The 25,009-nt window shown below is 35.9% G+C and overlaps 2 protein-coding genes across 2 annotated transcripts; both read left to right on the top strand.

Moving 5' to 3' along the window:
- The first annotated feature begins 1,274 nt into the window (after positions 1–1,274).
- Positions 1,275–8,617, top strand: LOC132598958 (probable phosphoribosylformylglycinamidine synthase, chloroplastic/mitochondrial). Its single transcript, XM_060312128.1, is given in 6 exon segments — positions 1,275–1,428; positions 2,333–2,428; positions 2,575–4,369; positions 4,372–6,765; positions 6,935–7,019; positions 8,356–8,617. Coding segments are annotated over 3 exon segments (4,233 nt in total). The 5' UTR covers positions 1,275–1,428; positions 2,333–2,383; the 3' UTR covers position 6,765; positions 6,935–7,019; positions 8,356–8,617.
- Positions 8,618–10,314: 1,697 nt separating this feature from the next.
- LOC132598957 (uncharacterized) lies at positions 10,315–14,417 on the top strand. Its single transcript, XM_060312127.1, has 5 exons — positions 10,315–10,631; positions 11,265–11,423; positions 11,517–11,689; positions 12,257–14,105; positions 14,188–14,417. The coding sequence occupies exons 1-5, from the start codon at positions 10,518–10,520 to the stop codon at positions 14,242–14,244; spliced, it is 2,352 nt and encodes a 783-aa protein (XP_060168110.1). The 5' UTR covers positions 10,315–10,517; the 3' UTR covers positions 14,245–14,417.
- The last annotated feature ends 10,592 nt before the right edge of the window (positions 14,418–25,009 follow it).

Below are 25,009 nucleotides of genomic sequence, written 5' to 3'. Positions count from 1 at the left end.
GGAAAAGTTCCGCCTTATGGGGCATACTTTTAATTATGCCTTAACTAAAAGTGTGCCCCATAAAATATAACTAAAAGTATGCCCCATAAGGCGGAACTTTTCCTTAAGGCATAACTAAAAGTTTGCCTTAAGGAAAAGTTCTGCCTTATGAGGCATACTTTTGGTTATGCCTTAATTAAAAGTCTGTCCCATAAGGCATAGTTCCTTAAGGAAAAGTTTTGCCCCATAAGGCATAACTAAACTATGCCTTGAGGAAAAGTTATGCCCCTCCGACATAACTTTAGTTTTTCCTTAAGGATTTTATGCCGGATCTGGCATACACTCCCTCCAGCCCTGCCTTGCGAAATTATTTTTTTATTTTATGCCTGAGCGGGGGTTCGAACCCAGCACCTCAGGTATCTAAGCTAAGGGCAAAACTTAAAGACCACAAATATGAGGGGCAAAATTTAAAGATCGCAAATATGAGGGGCAAAATTTAAAGACCACCCCAAAAGAAGGGTAATTCTGCGAATTGCCCCAGCTGTTTTCAGCTTATAAGCTGCTTTAGATAAGCTAAGTCAAATGGGCCCAATTATTTTTTTGAGCTTATTTTAAGCACAAAATGACTTTAAGCTGGCCAGCCAAATACTCAAAAAAGCTGAAAACAGCTTATAAGCAACTTATAAGCCAATCCAAACGGGCTCTTAGATTAAGTTTGTGTGAAAGAGTTGAGAAATAACCGAACAGAACAGAACAAAATCAATTATTTTTTTGAGCTTATTTTATGCACAAAATGACTTTAAGCTGGCCAATCAAATACTCAAAAAAGCTGAAAACAACTTATAAGCAACTTATAAGTCAATCCAAACGAGCTCTTAGTAATTAAGTTAGTGTCAAAGAGTTGAGAAATAACCGAACAAAACAGAAAAAGATGTTCCCACTTGAGAGTCAGAAAATCCAACTTTTGTTAAAGAACATTGCGGGTCCACACAATGTGTCGCAGTTAACCGTTTTTAAGTTATAGGAGTACTTTTTAGAGTTTGATAATTAAATTAATAAATTTTAAACATAAATTCTTAAGAGAAGCTGTTTTAAGTTATAATTTTTAGAGTTCAATAATTTAGTTAATTAATTTTAAACATAAAGCTCTTTAAAAAGTTTAAATAAAATTTAAAAACATATACTAGAAATTACATAAAAAATACTTCTATAATTTACATGACATTGAGCATAATAATTCAGAAAATACATATAAGTAAATATAATATGCATTTCCGATAACAAGAACATTAGGATTTAGAGAATTTCTTAAACCTAGGGTTTTTGTCTAAAACCCAAACAGAACACTGTCACTGATTGTGCTCCTTCCACCATAAAACCCTCTCTTCCATTTTCGCCTCTCACTTTGGCTTTAATTTTAGCTGCTTTTGCTAAAGCGATAACTCAAAGGTATTTTCTTGATGTAAAAATGAAATCTTTTTTTTGTGTGATGAAAATTTGGGGAGAAAGATTAAATTTTTATTTCATAGTTTTGTTTTTTAGCTCACAAAACTGGTGTATAAGCCATTATAGCTCCATTTTATGTTCAAAATCTTTGTGGATATGTCTTGTTTGTTGAAAATAGAGCCAAAAACAGGTTTAAGGCAACTCCTTTGTAGCAAGAAGTATTCTAAGGAGCCGTTTGGACATGCATTTGGATTTCTTAAGTTGCAGTTTTTTTTATAAATATAAAATCCCCACAAGTTGTGAAAACCATCAAAATTTTCCCAATTCTTATATAATCTTATCGAATGAGTAAAGCATAATTCATAATAAAATTAATACGCTATTAGAAGGCCTTTCTAAAAAATACAACATCAATTGATCAAACTTTAGTTTAATAAAAAGAAAAATTTAACATGAATAGTAATGTAACTACTCTTTAAAATAATCCTCCCACGTGATATGAACAATATATCTACCAACTTATGATTGGTAGATATATCTACCAACTTATGGGTCTTTTTTTACAAAATATAAACGTATGGGTCAAATTTTACATTTATATTTTTTGAAATCATGATTTGAAATCTCAAATCATGCCTTTTTGGATGATTTGGAATTTCATCTCATGAGATGAAATCAGAGATGAAATCGCATGTCCAAACGCATGAGATGAAATTGCATGCCCAAGCGCCTACTAAATGTGGTACTTAATTTGAAATTTTCTTGTGTTTTGAGTTTTTTTTTTAACTTTTTTTTTTTTTTATAACTTTATGTATATTCTGCTAAAACTCGAGAAGTTGAGATTATTTCTATAACCAAAATCCTATCTTGATAACTGTTTCTTGATTATTTCAGATTGTTATTGTAGGCTCTGTTTTGTTTTTGGACATAGAATTTATCATAGCAGCAGAGTTTGACAATGGCAACATCTGCTTGGGATATCACTGCAACAGAGTTCTTACAAGTATGATCATTACTTATTTTATTGTCTAGATTATGTTCTGTTTAATGATATTGGGAAAAATTGTTAAAAATGTTTGTTTTTGGTAACTAGTGTTTTTATTAATCACTAATGGAACAGTTGTTAAATATGTTATATTTGAATTGCAGGGTTTTCATAGACAAACGTTAGCATTGCCTAGACATTCTAGTAAGCAGACAAATCGTTTGCTTTGGGGTACACTTCCAAGACAGGACACTGTTAGGTATTCACATAAAAATTTGAGATTAAGGTCCCATATTCCGGCGAAGATTAGAGCTGTTGTTTCAGGGGATGTCAGTAGCTTGGTAAATCAATATTCAGGAAAACTTCAGGAGGTTGCTGAAAAGGTGATACATTTATATCGCGTTCCGTTTCTACAGGACAGTGCCACTGCTGAGCTTCTCAAGTTGGTTCAGACAAAGATATCAAATCAAATAATTGGCTTGAAAACTGAACAGTGCTTTAACATTGGACTCACTTCAGATCTTTCAAGTGATAAAGTTTCTGTGCTTAAATGGGTTTTAGGAGAAACTTATGAACCTAAGAGCTTGGGAAGTGAGAGTTTCCTCGATGGGGAGAAGAGGAAAAATCTGGATGCATATATCATTGAAGTTGGTCCACGGTTATCTTTCACTACAGCGTGGTCTGCTAATGCAGTGTCGATTTGTCAAGCATGCAGGTTAACAGAGATAAATAGAATGGAGCGTTCGAGGAGGTACTTATTACATGTCAATAGGTCACTTTGCGATAGTCAGATTAATGCATTTGCTTCAATGGTTCATGATCGGATGACGGAATGTGTTTATGTTGAGAAGCTTTCTTCTTTTAAGACAAGTATAGTTCCAGAGGAGGTTCAATATATACCCATCATGGAAAATGGTCGCAAGGCATTGGAGGAAATTAATGATGAAATGGGGTTGGCTTTTGATGAGCAAGACTTACAGTACTACACCAAACTTTTCAGGGATGACATTAAGCGAAACCCGACAAATGTAGAACTATTTGATATTGCTCAATCTAATAGTGAACATAGTAGGCACTGGTTCTTTACAGGGAATCTTGTAATAGACGGTCAACCTGTCGATAAGACTCTTATGCAGATTGTCAAAAACACTTTGCTTGCAAATCCAAACAACTCGGTTATTGGTTTCAAAGATAATTCCAGCGCTATCAAGGGATTTCCCGTGGACCAATTGCGACCTACTCTGCCTGGTTCGACATGCCCCTTGGACATGATCCCTAAATTCCTTGATATCTTGTTTACTGCAGAAACCCACAATTTCCCTTGTGCTGTGGCACCTTATCCCGGTGCTGAGACAGGTGCAGGCGGTCGTATCCGGGATACCCATGCTACTGGAAGGGGTTCTATTATTGTTGCATCGACAGCCGGATATTGTGTTGGAAATCTTAATCTTGAAGAGTCATATGCTCCTTGGGAAGATCCTTCTTTCAAATACCCAGCAAATTTGGCATCACCACTGCAGATCCTTATTGATGCTAGTAATGGAGCATCAGACTATGGGAATAAATTTGGGGAGCCTTTGATCCAGGGTTATACTCGTAATTTTGGAATGAGACTGCCAAGTGGTGAGAGGAGGGAATGGTTGAAGCCGATCATGTTTAGTGCTGGCATTGGGCAAATAGATCACGCTCACATATCAAAGGGAGAACCGGAGATTGGTATGTTGGTAGTTAAGATTGGAGGACCAGCATATCGTTTTGGAATGGGAGGCGGTGCTGCATCCAGCATGGTCAGTGGACAGAACGATGCCGAGCTTGACTTCAATGCCGTGCAGCGTGGAGATGCTGAGATGGCACAGAAGTTATATCGGGTTGTTCGTGCTTGTGTTGAAATGGGTGAAAACAACGCCATCATAAGTATTCATGATCAGGGTGCTGGCGGAAACTGTAATGTCGTGAAGGAGATATACACCCAGAGGGTGGCAAAATTGATATAAGGGCAATTGTAGTTGGTGATCACACGATGTCTGTTCTAGAAATTTGGGGTGCAGAATATCAGGAGCAAGATGCAATACTGGTGAACCCTGAAAGTCGCAGTCTTTTGCAAGCTATATGTGCAAGGGAAAGAGTTTCCATGGCTGTTGTTGGAACAATTAATGGGGAGGGGCGTATTGTTCTGCTGGACAGTGTAGCAATTGAAAAATGCAAGTCTAGTGGATTGCCTCCTCCTCCGCCTGCAGTTGATCTTGAGCTTGAGAAGGTGCTTGGCGATATGCCAAAAAAGACGTTTGAATTAAATCGCATGAATACCCTGCGGGAACCACTTGATATTGCTCCTGCAACAACAGTTCTAGATTCATTGGAGAGGGTCCTGAGGCTTCCTTCAGTTTGTTCAAAAAGGTTCTTAACCACTAAAGTTGACAGGTGTGTCACAGGCCTTGTGGCGCAGCAGCAACCTGTGGGTCCCTTGCAGATTCCTCTTGCCGATGTTGCTGTTATAGCTCAAACTTATACAGGCTTAACTGGAGGTGCATGCTCAATTGGGGAGCAGCCGATAAAAGGTCTTTTGGATCCAAAAGCAATGGCACGGTTGGCTGTCGGAGAAGCACTCACGAATCTTGTTTGGGCAAAAGTTACATCTCTTTGTGATGTTAAAGCGAGTGGAAATTGGATGTATGCTGCAAAGCTAGATGGCGAAGGAGCTGCAATGTATGACGCTGCTGTTGCTCTTTCTGAAGCTATGATTGAACTCGGGATTGCAATTGATGGGGGGAAAGATAGTCTTTCCATGGCGGCCCAAGCATCTGGGGAAGTTGTTAAAGCTCCAGGAAATCTAGTCATCAGTACTTATGTAACATGTCCTGATATTACTAAAACAGTTACGCCCGACTTGAAGCTTGGAGATGATGGTGTACTGCTTCACATTGACTTAGCCAAAGGGAAACGACGACTTGGTGGATCTGCTCTTGCCCAGGTTTTCGATCAAATTGGGGATGAAAGTCCTGATGTGGATGACGTCTCTTATCTTAAAACTGTTTTTAATGAGGTTCAGAATCTAATCTCTGATGAGCTGATATCTGCCGGTCATGATATCAGTGATGGAGGACTTATAGTTACTGCCCTTGAAATGGCATTTGCAGGGAACTGTGGCATTAACTTAGACTTAGCTTCTTCAGGGAGTAGTGTACCGCAAACACTTTTTGCGGAAGAGCTCGGCCTTCTCATTGAAGTTAGTAGGAAGAACTTGGATTTGGTTCTGGAAAAACTCCGCTGTGGTGCCGTTTCAGCTGATATCATTGGTCAAGTTAATTCATCTCCAATAGTTGAATTGAGGGTTGACGGGGTTATGCATTTGAATGAGAAAATTTCTGTTCTCAGGGATATGTGGGAAGATACCAGCTTTCAACTGGAAAAGTTCCAACGACTGGCTTCGTGTGTAGAATTAGAAAAAGAAGGATTGAAGAATCGGCATGAACCTTCCTGGAAACTATCCTTCACACCAACATTTACTGATGATAAGTATATGACTGCTGTTTCAAAGCCAAAGGTTGCAGTTATCCGGGAGGAAGGCAGCAATGGTGATAGAGAAATGGCTGCAGCTTTTTATGCTGCTGGATTTGAGACATGGGATGTTGCAATGTCAGACCTTCTCAATGGAGACATCATGCTCGATGAATTTAGAGGAATTGTGTTTGTTGGAGGTTTTAGTTATGCTGACGTACTTGATTCTGCAAAAGGCTGGGCAGCGTCCATTCGCTTTAATCAGCCACTTTTAAATCAATTTCAGGCATTTTATAACCGCCCAGACACATTCAGCCTCGGAGTTTGTAACGGGTGCCAACTTATGGCTCTGTTGGGTTGGGTTCCGGGGCCCCATCTGGGAGGTGTTTTTGGTACCGGCGGGGACCCATCACAGCCAAGGTTTGTACATAATGAGTCCGGAAGGTTTGAATGCCGCTTCACGAGTGTGACAATAGAGGAATCACCGGCCATAATGTTCAAAGGTATGGAAGGTAGTACGCTCGGTGTTTGGGCTGCTCATGGTGAAGGAAGAGCTTATTTCCCTGATGATAGTGTTTTAAATCATATTCTTGACTCGAACTTGGCGCCAGTGAAATATTGCGATGATGATGGCAGACCAACAGATGTATATCCTTTCAATCTTAATGGCTCTCCCATGGGCGTGGCAGCAATTTGTTCTCCGAATGGGAGGCATCTTGCATTGATGCCTCATCCCGAACGCTGTTTCATGATTTGGCAGTTTCCATGGTATCCTAAGAATTGGGATGTGGAAAAGAAAGGTCCAAGCCCCTGGTTGCGGATGTTCCAAAATGCCAGAGAATGGTGCTCCTCATGAGGTAACTCTTTCATTATGAACTATTTTTTCATCTTCCTGTCTGTATTGGCAAATAAGTTCATGTTTTTATACTCTTATCTTTAAGTAAATTAAACATGCTGCATTATGTGATTGGGTTGGAGCTGTACTCTTCTTGGCTAATTTTTTTAATGATTTAACAACATTTGCAGTATGGATTAGACACAGGATGAGAAGTCTAGGAAGCAGATGAAGGAGCGGAAGAATAGAGCCAAGAAAGTATGCGGTGTCAAGAAGGTAATGGTTTTATTTTGATAAAATCTATGTTGCTCGGACTCTCCAAAAATGATGCCGCACCCGTGTCGCATCCTTCAAAAATGCACTACTTTCGGAGGATCCAACACGCACCCATGTCCATTTTTGAAGAGTCCGAGTAACATAGGATAAAATACATGGTCCGAAAAGTCGAGTTCACACTCCAATTAATCGGGCGACCTATTACCCCCTTATCCTTATATAAAGTGGAACTTATACCACCCTAGGACATATATAACCACACACACAATGGGAGGTGTTTTACACTCGCCTCCACATCATCGACATGTCAGCGCCACATCAATAAACTGTTAAATCTGAAAAAAATTATATTTTCCATGTCGTTTAATTCCTTCTCCTTCACTACCATATAAAATCATAACAACCACCATGAATATCATCACCCACCCCCAATTTTGTACCACCACCACTACCGAATTCACTGTCTACTAACCAAATTCATTCTTCCACCACCAAAATCAAAGCACGGATCATATATTTAATCACCCACCACTAATATCATTTCAATCACCAGAAAATTCAAGCTACACAAATTGGATTCAAAATGCTCTCTTGCATCCAACTGCTCATATGTTTAAATATTCACCCAAATAACCAGTAATCTACACAGAGACAGAGGCAAGCTTTATGAAACAAAAATCGGAAAAAATTGGAAGAACGGGGGAACATGGACATCAAACAGCTGCAATTTTTTCATGAATTTGGGTGAACAAGAAGAGCTTCAAATAGTGGTTTGTACAGCAAAAATTTAGTCGACAACCGGAGCTATTGACCGGGGAAACTCAGAGGCGACAGAAACCAAAAATAGGAACCACAAATGATACCCCTCGAATAACCTAGCAACCTGGACGTTCACTGGTGTTGGAACTGGTTTTCTTTTAGCTGCGTTTTGCGCAGAGAAGAAGAGAGGATGGTGGGTATGATAATGAAGAAACTGAAGGGGGCGTGGAAAAATTAAAAAAAAACCTATTCTTTTTTCTTTTTGGGGGGGGGGGGGGGGGGGGGGGGGGGGGGGGGGGGGGGGTTAATTTAGATTTGGACGCGCCTTTTTTATTTTTATTTTTTTATATATATTTAAATTTTTTGCCACGTCAACTTTTGGGTGGTATAAGTTCCACTTTAAATAAGGATAAGGGGGTAATAGATCTCCCGATTAGTTGGAGTGTGAACTCGACTTTTCAGGTATAGTTCAGGGTGGAAACCATGTGTTTTGCCTTTTATTTTTACCTCAGCTGCTACAACATTGAGAGGTTTCATTTTTTCTTATTCTGATGTGTTGGTTGGTTGACTTTTGCAGATGAAGGCAAGAAGAAATGATCTGCCAGGACCAGTTCCTTTAAACCAGACACAGAAAATGTTTGCCCTTATTATTTATGTTTTTCTGGACATTTATGCAGAATCTTTTCAATTGTGTTCGAGTCGCACATTTTGCATGTACATGTGATGGTTCATCTGAACTTAGAATTAGGGAGTGTAGTGACTTTGCTTTCTTCTTTGTTCTATAGTTATCTTATCAAATGTTGCGGCAAGGAAAAGATGAGTTAGTTGTTGATTGTTTAGAGGTTTTTGTATTATGACTTCTTATTCTCCAGCTACCATAATTTTGGCTTCTCAGAACTAAGTTAATGTTCCGGATATAGTACTTCCCATGTTACACTTGAACATAGCCGGTCCGACACAGGAGGGGGTTTTATTGTCAATAAGAAGTCAGATCCTTGACTATTTTGTTGTTATTTTCTTGATTCAATTTTACTCATTGTGAATTTGTGGTGCGGTGCAAAACACAAATTAAATGTAATTATAAGCAGAAAAGATCAAATTATTGCCCAAGTCTTGTGCGCAAGAAACCAAGTCATATCGAGTCAGTGGTTAAGCACCTCCACCCACGACCGATAGGTCCTGGGTTCGAGTCACACTGGAGGGGAAGTGTGGAAACACTATAAATCCTCCTAAATGGGGTGGGAAAAAAAAAAACCAAGTCATATCGGTGGCATTGACATCTCTTTGAGCTAAAGCTAAACTATACAAGAAAAGAAAATGTCACAGCATTTCACCGTTAGGGGCAAGTTTGCGTCGGTCCACTAACGATAAGGGGTATTATTTGAGATTAAATTCAAACGAAAGGTAAATTATTATATTTTTCATAATTAAGGAGTAAATTTGAGCCAGTTCACTAGCGATAAGTTTATGTAAGTGCATAGTTTTTACCAAATTTAAACGTAGAGAAGATTTATTCTATTTCCCATAATAAAGGGGCATTCCTGGGTAAATGATATGGCTTCCTCTGAATTTTTCTTCAAACGCTATCATGAGTTAGCAATTTCCCCTTCATCTAAAAATCTCTTTCATTTCATAGCTGTCTCCTTATTAACTCCTTTTTTCAAAAAAAAAAAAAAAAAAAAAAAAGGCCAAAAGTCATAGATAGCCTCCTAAACTTTTTTACATATTCTTCATGGCTACCTAAACTGACTCTTGTTCGGATTGAACACCTAAACTGACCGTATTTATGTGGTACAAATTCGGAGGGGTTTAGGTGTTCAATCAGAACAAGAGTCAGTTTAGGTGGCCATGAGAAATATGTGAAAAAGTTTAGGGGACTGTCTATGACTTTGGCCTAAAAAAAAACTTTAGTAAATGTAAAACACATTATTTATTTATTTTCATCAATGTAAAACACATTAAAATAGAGCAAAAAAAAAAAAAACGAAATCGTACTGGCTTAGTTCCTGTCAAAATTTCTTAATCTGGCTAGATAGAATTTTTTATGTATATCACATTGTATCCTGATAAGACATTTGATCAAAAGGACCGTTTTATGAAATTACGTCAGGATATAATAAATAAGACAATGAAAAAGAAAAAGCTATAAGTGAAATTTAAACACATTACTTGATCATAGAATCAAAATTACAACAACTATGAAATTGTAACACTAATATCAACCTTATCTTTTACTCCCTCTCCCTCTGTTTCAATTTATATGAACCTATTTCCTTTTTAGTCTGTGCCAAAATGAATGACCTCTTTCTTAATTTGGAAATAAATTCAATTTATGAATGATTTATCGCCATACAAATATTCAAGACTTATTTTGAACCACAAGCTTCAAAAGTCTTTCCTCTTTCTTAAAAGTGAAATGGAGGGAGTATATTACTTAGGATTTATGAGGATCTATTTATTTATTGGATGAGCTAATAAAGGGAAGAAGAGCAAAAAAACAAATAAATATATAAAAAGGACCGTTGGGAGCGAAAGGATCGGTTGTAACGGATAGTTTCTTTATTCAAAAGCTATACCCTCAAGAATCACAACAAAATCCTTCAGGAAACAATTCAGATTCAAGAAACGCTAATTACTTTTCAGCGATTGCAACACATTGTTGAGGCCATTTGACTAATTACTTTTTAATTCTACAAGCATATTAAAGATTCTATTTCCATCGATATAATTTTGTGGAGAATGGATTTGGGTTGTTTTGATATGGGTTGTATTGAAAAGAAACCGGTGAAAGAACATAATTCTAGTAACTCAGAGAACAGTCCACCCACCGCTTCTACAACGTCTACTTCCAAGGTAACCATTACCCATTCTTTTTTTCATCTTTGAGAAAGTATTAACTCTCTTTGGTTTTTAAGTTTATTTTCTCAATTTTGCTTTGGGTCTCTTCTGATTTTGGGGTTTTCGAAAACCATTGTTCTTGATTTGGAAAAAGATTTAATTTGATCCCCCCCCCCCCCCCCCCCATGTTAATCTTGATTGTTATCTACTTGGTTAAAGAAAATATGATTTTGTGAGTGGGTGTAACTGTAATGACGAAATTAAAACTTCCTTATCATTGAGAATGAGTGTTAAAAAGATTTAAGTTGCTAACTAGGCTTCGTGAGAATGTAAGTTCAGGTATATATATGATTATATCTAGTCATTTGCATAAGATCTTCGCTTTAGAAGGTGTATTTTTATTGGTTTTTCATGTTCTTGTTTTGTACTGTAAGAGTACAAAACAAGGAAATGAAGAATGTGGACAGTCAAAATTTGTTGCAAACGTTGGTAGTACTTCGTTTTCTTGTTTTTGAATGTTGTTAAACAAGGCAATCTAAGAAGGTGGCTAGTCGAATCTAGTTGATTTAAAAATATTTCTTGGATGTTTGCTTCGGTTGGTGTTTTTCCAATTTTGGTTTTTCATTCTGTGGTTTTGGAATAGTGCAGACTAAGGCAATGAAAGATGGTGGCCAGTCAAATTTAGTTCCTTTAAACAAATCTGGATCACAAATTAAAAAGCCTCCTCATCGCAAAACTTCGCCTATAAATTGGTTCCCTCGCAAGAAAGTGGATTCCTATTTGAAGAGGAAAATAAAAATGCTTCAGGTATATTTATATGCTTTTGTGCTTACTTTTATTTCTATTTTCGATATATAGTAGATGTACTGATGGTGTTTTTGGACTGTTACAAAATTTCAGGAAGTGGATGGAATGAACTCAACCCTTGATGAAACTTTGGGGGATGCTAATCCTCATTATTGTAGAGTTTTGAGAGAGAAAATTGCAGTAAGAGAAGCTGCTCAAAGAGCTGTCGAAGCTCGGAAGGCTGCACTAGTTGAAGCATCATGGTGCCGAATACTTCAAGCAGCAAGGTGAGTGTTTCACCATTCGTAAATGTTTACATGTAGTTGTTGTTACACACACATTAGATCTGGTGTTTGCCAGGAGTTGCTTTGTTCTGGTTAGAGATTCATATAGCAATATTTACTAATTATTGGATATTGGATTGAAATGTGCATATACATATAGTTTATATAAGCAATCTTAACTTGTTCATGACTAGGCAGGTCAAAAATGGGTTAAACAAAAACGGATAAAATATCCGATCCACACACATTTGACACGGATTAAAAATGGGTTAACCGACGGATAATATGGGTATTCATATTATCCATTGTTTCAGGAATATCCAGGTGAAACCACAAGTTAAAAGCCAAAATAAGCTCAGACTCCCAGAAAGCAAGAACTCATGAATATGGATATTGATCCATTTTAAATGGTCAGTTATCCAACCCATATCTAATTGGTCGGACCGGATGGTTGTAATTTTTAACCATTTTGCTAGCCCTGTCAATGACTAAGACTTTGTTGATTGCTTGAATAGAGATCTGTTCATATGTGTTAGTCTGGAACTTACCTTTTCTGTATATGCCATACAGGATTGATTGTAAAGAAGCAGAACAATTGCTGATAAAGGCAGCAAAATTTTCTGCTGAAGCTTTTGAAGCTGCAAACGCTATTGGAGTAATCTTGTATGACATTCCTGACTGCTCACAGAAGCATTACAAAATAGAGAAGTCACCAGCGAAAGGAGGAGGACCCACCACTCATACTGTTAGAACATCTTTTGAAACTGCATTTGATGTGGATAAACAAGTAGCAACTGCAGTTAAGGCTGCCCTTCTTAAGCTAGCTAATTGCCCATCCATGAATAAAGATGAAGTCAAGGAATTGCTGCACAGAATAAGCCAGAACCCTGAAGAAACAGACGATAGTCATCATCAAGAAGTGTTTGAGTTCTCTTCAGAATGTGAATCGGATACGGCTTCTGAACTCACAGATTTAGAGAAGGTAAAGGAAAGGAAATTTAAAAAGAAGCAAGTATATGAAAAGTTTAATATGCCAAATCTTGTGGAAATGATGCTGGAAAGGCTTAGATGTTTGCAAGAAGATGAACTTGCATCTCTTGCCACAATAGTTGCAACGTGTGGGTTGAACGCTGCTCTAGCTGAAGCAGAAAACAGCAAACCGAACGTTTCAGGCTCTGCTGCTGATGACAGATCAGAATTATCTGTTGAAGATGGAGCAGTTAAGGGCCATAATATTGATGGAAAGACAAGCAAGACAGCTGAGGAACTTCCAAGCCTGGAAAATTTTCTGGTTAAGCGGTTAACAAGACTTGAAAGGGAGGTATTAGAAGCCAAAAATGCCAGGATTGAAGCTGAACAAAGGCAAGATAAAACTGGTAATAAAGTAGTTCATTCAGAAAACGATACAAATTCAAGCCAGGATCTAGCAAGTATTCTTAAGAAGCCTTCTTTAAAATTTGAGAAGGAAATTGAAGAGGCCAAGAGCAACTCTGAAACATTGTTAAAAACCAAGTGTAAGGCTTCAAATAGCAATGTGCAGTTGTCTGAGGTTCCCGACTTAGGCAGGGTGCTGGTTAAGCACTCTTCAAAGCTGGAGAAAGATATTGAAGAGGCTAAGAGGAAGAATGAAAAACTTAGTGAAATAGAGGGGAAGGACTCGAACAGATTGGGTACTGGGGCAATTTGTCGAAAAAAGAAACACGAAACGGAAGTTCCTAGTTTAGAAGATTATCTGGTGAAACATATGACCAGACTTGAAAAGGAGATTCTAGAAGCAAAAAATAGGGAAAACACTGCAGACCCGATTGCCAATGCGCCCGAGAGTGCCTCGTTAGTAGGAAAAGAAAATGTCGACCAGAATGTAAATCATGACACAAATGTGGATGAAAATCCTTGTAATGGAGAACAACCATCAAAGGCAGCAGACACATTGTCAATCGAGGTTGAAAACAAAGAAGCAGCGGATAGTCTGGACAAGATCCTAGTAAAGCCAGTTCATCGATTGCAAAGGCTTAAAATGCAAGAAGCATCAACAAGAAGCGACTACGTTGTACAGAGGCGACAAAGAAAGATTGAAGATAGCAGCGAAGGATTGGACAAGATTTTAGTGAAGCATGTTTCAAAGCTGGAAAAAGAGAAAATGTCTCTTCTTCATGCAAAGGAAGACAATTGGATGAATGTAAAGAAGAGGGACACACAATTGCAGAACAGTGAAGGCAGTTTGGATCAGATTTTGGTGAAACACAAGTCTAGACTTGAGAGAGAAAAGGTAGCTGCTGTTCAGGAGGAGGATGATGATCAGATAAGACATTCAGTTTCTCGGAAAGCGACAAGGGAGAGGGAGTTGCAAGAAGCTTGGGGAGGCTTAAGTCTTGGGAACTCTTTGCGTCCTCATATGTCTAGACTTCAGAGAGACAAGGCAAGCGCATTTTAAATTGATGTTATCTCAATTTTCTTTTCTGCTTCTTATGACATTCTCATGTGATGTTATATCTCTATAGGCTGCCTGGCAAAAAGCTGAAGAAGAGGAGAAGAAGAGAACAGTGGAGGAGGTGTGAAACTATGAGCCATTTCACTCATGGAATTATGCTTTCTACAAATAAAGAATGAGTCCAGAACAGTGATATGTTATCAGATTAAAAATTTTGTAAATTCTTTGTTTTCTTTCTCTTCCTCCATGCTTTCCGTTGGTTTACATGATAACAACTAGTCATACAGTGGTCTCGTGCGAGATGGATTCTTTTTGTGTGTGTGTGTGTTTTTTTTTTTTGAGGTAAATATAGTTAGAATGCTTCTACTTTATTTTGCTTTAGAATGTGTTACAGGTTGCAATTTTTACAGATTCCTTCCTTGTTTATGAGTGAGCTAAGAAACCAGTAGTCAGAAGAAATAAAATACTACTAGTATATAAATTAGACAAGTACTTGAAATAGTTGCATTTGCCGGATAGTACAAGTATATTATAACATAAGGATAATAAGAAAAGATCACCGAAATGAGATGGTAGTCCCAAAGTATTTGGCAGTCCTATGCTGGGAATTGGGCACACGTCACTGTAGAAAGTACCGGTTTACGGTACCTGGATTTGGCTGTAGAAAGTACCGGTTTACGGTACCATGGTTTATGGTACCATGGTTTCAAACCTCAAATCATGCCTTTTTGGATGATTTGGGGTTTGAAACCATGAGTGAAAACGCATGTCCAAACGCTAGTTTGGAGTCATGGTTTCAAACCATGGTTTGAAAACACATGTGTTACAGGTTGCAATTTTTACAGATTCCTTCCTTGTTTATGAGTGAGCTAAGAAACCAGTAGTCAGAAGAAATAAAATACTACTAGTATATAAATTAGACAAGTACTTGAAATAGTTGCATTTGCCGGATAGTACAAGTATATTATAACATAAGGATAATAAGAAAAGATCACCGAAATGAGATGGTAGTCCCAAAGTATTTGGCAGTCCTATGCTGGGAATTGGGCACACGTCACTGTAGAAAGTACCGGTTTACGGTACCTGGATTTGGCTGTAGAAAGTACCGGTTTACGGTACCATGGTTTATGGTACCATGGTTTCAAACCTCAAATCATGCCTTTTTGGATGATTTGGGGTTTGAAACCATGAGTGAAAACGCATGTCCAAACGCTAGTTTGGAGTCATGGTTTCAAACCATGGTTTGAAAACACATGGTGATTCATGATGATGCACTTTACCGATCAATCTCTAGAGTAGCACTTTATAAGTCAAGTGTCGATTCATGATGATGAATCATTGTCCGGTGTCTGCACGTTTCTTTTCCAATTTCTGCATCTTTATTTTTTCTCTTCTGTAAAGTACGATGGAAAAGAATGATACATGTGATATGAAAACTAGTGATGATATTTCCATCATTATGTCACACAGAACCACATGACAAGCGGCCTTTGGGACACGTGATCCAAGTCGTACTATATTTTAGTGTGATTTGTTGCACAACTTACTCCCATATCTCCACCTTTTCATATGTGACTATGGAGAAAGAATCTCTCAGGCACCAACAATGCTCACAGGGTCGAAACAAAAGGCAAATCCTTGCATGAGAAAATCTCTTTCATTTTTCCACGCACATCCCACAACTTTGCCACTTCTCCGTTCCATTTTTTTTTTAATAATCTGATAAATAAATCTATTTCTCATTTCGTCTCCAACAAAGCAGAATACAGATTAATATACATATAAATTTCCTTAAGATTGTTATCAACCTGTATTCGAAAAATTATTTTAACCAGAAACTGAAAACTAGACAAAGCAGATTCTGGAATTTAGAAGAACTGCATGTTAAAATATAAGGAATTAAATTGAGCCCACTGAATACACAGTGTGTCCTTAAGGAAATTATTCCCCTCAATGTATCCGAGGTTGTGGAATATATCCTCTCAGGATAGAACGATTTACTCGCCGTTGTAGCGGTACAGCAAACTCCGGTGAAGGCGAACCACTCGACGGCAGTATATCACATGAAAATTTATTTTAGTGCAAGAAAGAAGAGAGAAGTTCAGAATTTTCGTAAGGAAAATCTGATGGACTGACCAGATTTATATAGCAATTGGGTAGAGTTAAGTGAAAAGGTGCAACTCAAAAGTTGCAACTTTTCAGTTAAGCTATATCTTTTCAGAAAAATTTTCTATTCACCTTAACTTAAACCCAACAGGTTCTACTTCAAACTGGGTGCTAAGGTAATTTTAACATTTGCTACTAACTTATCAAAATAAATTTTACTTAATTAGCCATGGTATTCAATAGATGATAATATTGATCGTAGTCTTTTCATTTGGGTGCATATATACAGGGCATATAGTCAGGAATGATGGGCGGTACAGTCATGCAAACAGTCATTTTAATATGGTCACATTTCGAACTGATTGGAATAAAGAGGTAATTAAACCTCTTTTGCTACACAATTTGGTTTAGCCTGTTCTTCTTTTGCTAATCATTACATGTAAGCACGTGATATGAATCGTCTTTTGGTAACTTTTTTGCCTCATCTCTATTTATTCATTCTGTACTCCAAACCCCACTGGCAGATAATATTCAGATCCGACAATGGTACCACCTTTCTTTCAGCATTGAAAAGGATACCGATAGAGCGGTTTTTCTCCTCTCAAGTAAACTAAAAAAAAATCGAACTCATTTTAGATTATGAGCCCGTTTGGATTGACTTATAAGTTGATCAAACCAGCTTATAAGCCATTTTTAACTTATTTGGGTGTTTGATAAAATATAAAACAACTTAAAATAAGCAAAATCAAGAAGTTGTTCAACTTCAACTTTTTTTTTTCTTTTTCGCTTATAAGTTATTTTGGTTTGACCAACAACTTTACTATATGTATTTCCTATATGTGTAGTTTATAACAAGATGTATATTATTAGTTGTCTATGCTACTTTTATACAATATCTAAATATGTAATATTTTTATATTAAAAAATTGAGGTCTAAGTTCACCCTAAAATTTAAATGCATACACTCGTGTACCATGAATTTCGTCTTTCTTTCTTTATTTCGTTTTTTTTTTCGGTGTTGACTATTGATTTAAGCTTCTCAAGGTCCCCAATTCCATCTGATCCGTATTTTTTCCACTTAACTTCTTTAAGTGAGAGTCTAGCAGAAAAAAATTGGAAATGAAAAAAATAAATAAAAATGGAACACTTGAATCGTTGTTAGGGATACAAAATTAACCCGGAACCTAAATGGTTATATAGCTACATGAAAGTTCAATTGCTCCACATCCAATATTACTATAACTGTTCAATAACACAATAACAGCAGAAAAATCAGTATAATTCTTTTTTTCTTTTTTTTCACTTAGTAGCTAGTTTGGAAATTCCTCTCTTTCGCATCTTTCCTTTTTTTTTTTTTTTTTTTTTTGTTGAAAGTAAAGCCAATATACAGGAGTAAAGGGAAAATGTGTAGATGTGTGAGAAATTGGGAACTTAATTGTAATTTGGAATCAGTTGTCTTGAGAAGGAAGTAGTGTTAGGGGCTGTTTGGCCATGAAAATTGTGAGTATTTGAAAAAGGGATAAGGCATCATTACTAGGGCTGTTCACTGTTTTGGTTAAAATCAAAACCAAACCGAAAATTTAACCAAACCGAATAAAAAACCGATATTTGATTTGGTTTGGTTTGATTTGGTTTTAAATTTTAAAAACCGATAATATTTGGTTTGGTTATGATTCTATTAAAAAATAACCGAATAAATAACCGAACCAAACCGATAAATTTTATAATTATTTATATGTATAATATTAGTTTTTCATAAATAATTATAAATATTTTATACCTTTTAATCATTAATTTGATTTTTGGTCTACTTATTTCACATGATTATTTAAGGCCCATATTTTTAAGAATATGTCCAAGCCCATATCTTTAAGTCTTTTAACTCTTTAAGTGTTAAGTGTAAACCTACTAACAGAAGCTCACGTTAAAGTCTAATGTCTTTAACTTAAATTTTTAGCCTTTCTTTGTCAGTCATTTAATTTTAGGTTTTTTTTTTTTTCTTGTTCGAATGAGTCATAAACTTCTAATATTTTTCATATGAAAAGGACAGAGGTTGTAGATTTGGAGGTTGCTATAGAAGATACTTCAGTAACATCAGCATTTGTTGTAACTCAAGCACATGGTAATGCCCTAATACTTCTTCCGTGGGTAATCCTCCTAAAAAGCAGAAAAGAACAACTCCTTGTAATCGAGACCCTAGCCTTAGGGATAATGATAGAAAAACATCTGAAGTTTGGGATCTTTACATAAAGTTTTGTTAATAAAATGGGAGAATTGAGGGCAAAATGCAATTATTGCTCCAAAGTTTGGGATCATTACACAAAGTTTTTTTATTTCATATATTTTCAGTTTAATTTTAGGTAGTCTTTATGTTTAATTAATATGTATGCTTGTAAACAACAACTAAAAGCTCCTATGCTCTACTTTATTTCCAGGTATGTGTATTAAGATGACAAAAATGGTGCAGCCACTACTAAGTTAGTTTTTAGCTCTATATGTAATAGTTTAGTAACTTTGGGTAACTTGAGTACTACACTATCACTAATAGTGAAAATGTTTCTATGATGTATATTTCACCTTAAACTATAAATAAAAGTTATCATTTGAACAAAAAAAAAAGATATGTCTTTTTCAACTTTTTAATGTTTTATTGATAAGTCTCATGGCTGCTAGTCATAAACCGAAAAATCGAACCAAACCGACAATAACCAAACCATGGTTATTATATTTATTTGGTTTGGTTATGGTTTTAGACATTTAAAAACCGACTAAATTGGTTTGGTTATGGTTTTAATCAATAACCGACCCAAACCGAACCATGAACACCCCTAATCATTACCCCCCTCACCTAGTAGCGTTTTTGCTACGACACACCTTACCTAATTTTTGGTCCTATCACCCCCCTAAACTATTTAAAACCGTAATATTTTACCCCCTTCAGGTTGATGTGACAAGGAGAGTGTGTTTCACTCTCTTTGAGAGAGTGAGAAACATAAAAAATGGGAAAACTTAATTTTTTTCTTAAAAATCTGTATTTTCTTAATATATGAATATAAATCTAGTTTTCTACATTTTAAAAAAATAATTAATTTTTTCAAAATTTTATAAAAAATCAGTTTTTTTTTTCAAATTTTGACAAGAAAAACACTTTTTCCGGATTTTATTTGAAAAATAAAAGTGTCCTAAGAAAATGAAATCATGAAAATCAAGATCTTTTAAGATATTTTAAAAAAAATAATCAAACTTTCCATATTTTTAACAAATCCATTTTTCCATATTTTAAAAAAAATTCATGTTTTCAGTTTTTTTTTTTTTTAAAAACATATGGGTTTTAAAAAAAATCAAATTTTCAATTTTTTTTAAAAAGGTTTTAAATTTATTTTTTAAAGAAAATTCACTTTTTTAATTCGCGTTTTCAGTTTTTTTTTTTTTTAAACGGGTTTTAAAAATAATTTTTTTAAAAGAAAAATCAGTTTTTATTTTTTTATTCTTAAAAATTGACACGTAAGCTGAATTTTTTTTCCGCGTTTTCAATTTTTTTTTTAAAAAAGGGTTTTGAAAATAATTTTTTTAAAAGAAAAATCAGTTTTTTATTCTTAAAAATTGACACGTAAGCTGATTTTTTTTTGCGTTTCCATTTAAAAAAAAAGGTTTTAAAAATAATTTTTTTAAAAGAAAAATCAGTTTTTTATTTTTTTATTCTTAAAAATTGACACGTAAGCTGAATTTTTTTTTTATATAAGAAAATAAATAAATGTACATGTAGCAAGGAGAGTGTATGTCACTCTCCCATATGAGAGTGGGCATCAGCGTTTAGGGGGTAAAATATTACAGTTTTAAATAGTTTAGGGGGTGATAGGATCAAAAATTAGGTAAGGTGTGTCGTAGCAAAAACGCTACTAGGTGAGGGGGTTAATGATGCCTTATCCCATTTGAAAAATGTATACTAGTTTTTGTTTTCAAACTGAAAAATAGTATTTGGAAATTGGAGTTGTGTTTGATCATAAATACAAATTGGAGTTGTTTTTGAATTGTTGTGAGCGATTTGGAATGAAAAAAAGTGAAAATAATTTTTTGGTGTTTTTCAAATTTCGAAAAATTTTGAAATTGAATTCCAGAATTTTATGACCAAATATGATTCCAAAATTTAACTCCCGAAAAAAAGTAAAAAAAATTCTATACCCAAATGGCCAAATGGTCACTTTAAGTGTTAGGATCAGCAGATGAGTAGTAGCAATATGTTCAGTCTACTCTCTTTAGCTAATCATTACATGTAGGCACGTGATATGAATCATCTTTTGGTAACTTCTTTTTCGCCTTATCTATTTATTGAGATTCTGTACTCTAAACCCCAATTAATGGCAGATGATATTCAGCTCCGACATCGGTATAACAACTGGAACTTTGTTTTATCATTGAAAAGGATACTGAGATGGGAACCTTTTCTCCGCTTAATTAAGTACTCCGACATATTCAATGTGTGTACGTACCACCTTTTTGGAAAACAAGAAGAATGAAACTAAGAAGAAAATCAAACCGCGCTATCTTCAATTTTGGTTTTATGTAATTCCTAAATGTGTAGTTTATATTAGAAATTCAAAACTCAATGTCTAAATTTACAGTAGAAGGTAAACGCATATACACTCGTGTACAATTAATTTCGTCATTCATTCATTAATCTTTTGCCTTTTTTTTTTTTAAGTCGAGGGAGTATTATATAAGCTTGTCAAGGTTCCCAACTTCCCATTCCATCTGATTATATTTTTCCACGTAGCCTCTTTAAGTGAGTCTAGCAGGGAAAAACGGAAATGGAAAAGGAAAAAAAAAATAGGATTGAACACTTGCGATGATTGTTTTAACTACAAAATTGGCCTGGGAACCTCAATGGTTATAGATAGCTCTATGAATGTTCAATTGCTCCACATCCAATATTACTATAACTGTTCAACAACAGCAGAGGATATAGAATTCTTACGGAGACCACTTTCCTGGCCTCTTTATTTATTCAAAGGTTAAGCAAGACAATTAAGGCAAATATGACCTAATATTTCAGTAATGTTTACAAAATTCGACATCTCTGTTCTGCACTGTGCTCCTGAATGATAACAACCTACAAAATTGAACTGGGTGCCGAAGAAAGGTATTCATCTGTCCAATGGCTACGATATTCATCTGTCTGATGAACTCCTTGGAGAAAAAGCGGTAGCAATCGAAACAGCTGAAAAGAATCCATCGTTCATTTGTAAAACTCCCATATGACTCCTCCATCCTCTGCCATCAGAGAGCAAATTAATTTACAAGAAAACAACAAATGAAGGAAAGGAGAAAATCAAAGTGTAAATGGAAAATACAAGATAAATCAAACAAATGATTGCTGAATTGGAATAGGTTTCTGAGTGTCCACGGGACTCAAATTGACTGTAATGTTGACTCTAGTATTTGTCAGGTGGTTAGGTATTAAGACACCATTTGACTATTAGACACGTAACCACCACAAACAATAGTTCCCAAACGTGTGAAGCAAAGAAAACAACTAGCAAGGAACCGTACATATCAAGGAAGAAAGAATGTAATGTAACCAAGCAATCAAAAGTATAATAAATAAGAATGCAATGTAATCAAACAATTAAAAGTATAATAACTACTTTCTTTAACGTCATTGTTACCAGCAGAGCTATGCTTCCATGAAGGCGGTGTGAAAGCTTTAACGGTTTTCTTGTTGGAAGTAAGATTACGGATTATTGGGACAAAAAAAGGAGTGTAATTTGTGCACTTCATCTGTGCCTGAAGAATTCTGTGAGTTCTGGAATATGCCGTAAATCTTACCTTCCTTTGGCACCCAAAAAGGGCTTTTGAGGTTTACTATTTCCATATAGTCAATGTGAATCATTCTCCATTTGCACAATAAAATTAAAGCGAGGAAACTTATGACACAATGCATTTACAGGGTCCAAACAATTTTAACAGCTAGACCAAAATAACTGAGCACCATCCCCAGGTATTTTGTTATCACCTACTGATAGACTTATAAGCATTACAACAAAATACATTTTTCTTGAGATCTCAAAATAGCTCGTGAAAAGGCTTTATGTGCTATGTATAATGAATGGACAAATACCACATTAAATAGCTCACAGACAAGGATAAAGGATTTACATGCTACTGATGTAAACTCAAGTGTAAAAGTGGAAACAGATGACATATACACGATTGAATCTCTTTTGAAGTAGAGCAGAATATGATTACCTTTGACCTTCTTGTTGATCCATACTTCGAGTAGCATCCCTGCACCAACACCTGCAGCAATACACGACCCATAAAAGGCGATGTTTGTTGGAATTAATTACATCTCCGATGTATCGGAGAAGACAAGAAATGGCAGCCTGTGTTTTGCAGAGAAAGGGAATAAAGTATAGCATTCAATTCTAATGCTGTGCACGTTAACATATCACATAGTCAGTCCTCTCAAATTAAAATTAGTAGTGTTGTGTAGTGCTAGTGCTGACACGTTAAAAGATGCTCTCAATTCAATAAAAGAATTACTAGTGCTGTGTAGTGCTAGTGCTGTGCAAAAAGATGCTCCCAATTAAATAAAGAGTTAGTAGTGTTGTGTAGTGCTGTAAAGATCATATAGTTAGCTGTTTCAATGATTCATTTTTATTGTTATATAAACATCTACTGTGCAGATGAAAATGACACAGAAAATTCATTTCAATCTGTTTCTTCGTCATTTTTATTTCTATCATGGCATCAGAGCTTTCGATCTAAATCTGCTCTCATTTCATTCCTTTTGCGTTTTTTTGTTTTGTTTTTATTACTGGTTTTTTTTTACTTTTACAAATCTATTACAATGGCAGATGATAGTAGTGTTACTTCTGGGACCCAAGTTCCCACTACAGTGACCAATACTAATCAAAATGAATTTAACAATACCTCTCATCCTTACTTCATCTCACCATCAGACTCTCCTGACACACTGCTAACCAATGCAGTGTTTGATGGTAGAAGTTTTGGTGGATGGAAGAGAGGTATATGGATAGCCTTGACAGCAAAAAATAAATCTGGCTTTGTTGATGGTTCATCCCCAGAACCAAGTGCAGGAACTGATAAGCACAAAGTTTGGTCTAGGGCCAACAACATGGTTATTTCTTGGCTTTTAAATTCTCTATCTAGAGAAATTTCAGAAAGTGTTCTATATTACTCTACTGCTAAAGATATCTGGACAGATCTGGAAGCGAGATTTGGCCAAAGCTTAGGTGCTAGGCTCTTTCAACTCCAAAAGGAGCTTAGTGACTTAACCCAAGGTGCTTCTGATATTGCTTCCTATTTCACTAAGATGAAACGTCTCTGGGATGAGTTGGATACCTTGGACTCTTTTTCACCATGCCTTTGTGTTTGTTCCTGTGGAGCAAAAGAAAAAAATATCAAGTTCAAACAAAATGAAAGATTGCTTAAGTTTTTGATGGGTTTGAATGATACTTATTGTGGTGGAAGAGGAAATATTCTCATGATTTCACCTCTGCCCACTGTATCAAATGCCTATGCACTACTAATTCAGGAGGAAAAACAAAGAGAGGTCCAAAACACACCTAGATTCCCAGGGGAATCATCCTCTTTTGTTGCTGCAAATGCAAATAATGGAAACAGGACTTTTACTACTGATTTTAGGACACAAAGGAAAACTTATGAGAATAAGAAATCTGGGATGGTTTGTAAATATTGCAAGAAAACAGGATATCTGATTGATAAGTGTTATACACTACATGGTTTTCCCTCTAATTTCAAGTTTACTAAGCAAAGGAATTTTCAGAATCAAGGAAATGTTGTCTCATCAAATGATTATTCTGGGGAAATATTTGCTAACAACACAGATGAAGGAGTTCAGGGAAAACTCTTATCTACTGAACAACTTGCTCAGGTTATGCAGATGCTGCAACACATGAACAAAGGTGATCAGGGTTCTACCTCTGAAGTCACTGCATCTGCCAACTGCACTGGTATAAAATTCACTCCTTGTCCATTTTCTTTAAATTCCAAAATGTATTCCAAGGTCAATCATAGATTATTCACAAAACATAGTTGGATCATAGACTCGGGTGCAACAGAACACATGAGCTATAACAAAGAATATTTCTTTAATCTTATGCCTCTGCCTAAGTCCATTACTGTTAGTTTACCCAATTCTCAAAAGGTTAAGGTTTCTTCCTCAGGATCCATCAAGCTTTTCTCTAATTTTATCATACACAATGTTCTATTTGTCCCTAGTTTTCATTTTAATCTTCTATCTGTCCATAAGCTGTGCAAACAGTTTTCCAAGTTTTTATTATTCACCACTTCTCATTGTTTTATGCAGGGCCCTTCAATGAAGATCCCAATAATGCAGCTTGGTGAAGAACAAAATGGCCTCTATGTCCTCAAAGATAGAATTTCAGCTGTTCCAGCTTCTAGCAGTCTTATTTCTAGTCTTTGTAGTTCTAAATTTTATTCAAAGAAGGATATATCATCCACTCTATCTTGCAGTTCAATTTCTGATGTTCAAAGCCAATTATGGCACGTAAGGTTGGGCCATATGCCCCTTTTAAATATGAAAAATATCAGTAATGTTCCTTTTAATGTGTGTTCAAAATTTTCTGTTCCATGTCCTGTTTGTCCATTAGCAAAACAACACAAGCTCCCTTTTCCTAACAGTACCATTTCCACTAAACAACTTTTTGATCTAATACATATTGATACATGGGGACCTTATCAAACTCCTACCTATGATGGTTATAAATATTTTCTTACTA

Source organism: Lycium barbarum, chromosome 6, assembly GCF_019175385.1.
Source record: "Lycium barbarum isolate Lr01 chromosome 6, ASM1917538v2, whole genome shotgun sequence".
Classification (NCBI taxonomy): domain Eukaryota; kingdom Viridiplantae; phylum Streptophyta; class Magnoliopsida; order Solanales; family Solanaceae; genus Lycium; species Lycium barbarum.
Note: the sequence above shows the minus strand (reverse complement) of the source record. Positions and strands in the feature narration are given on the sequence as shown.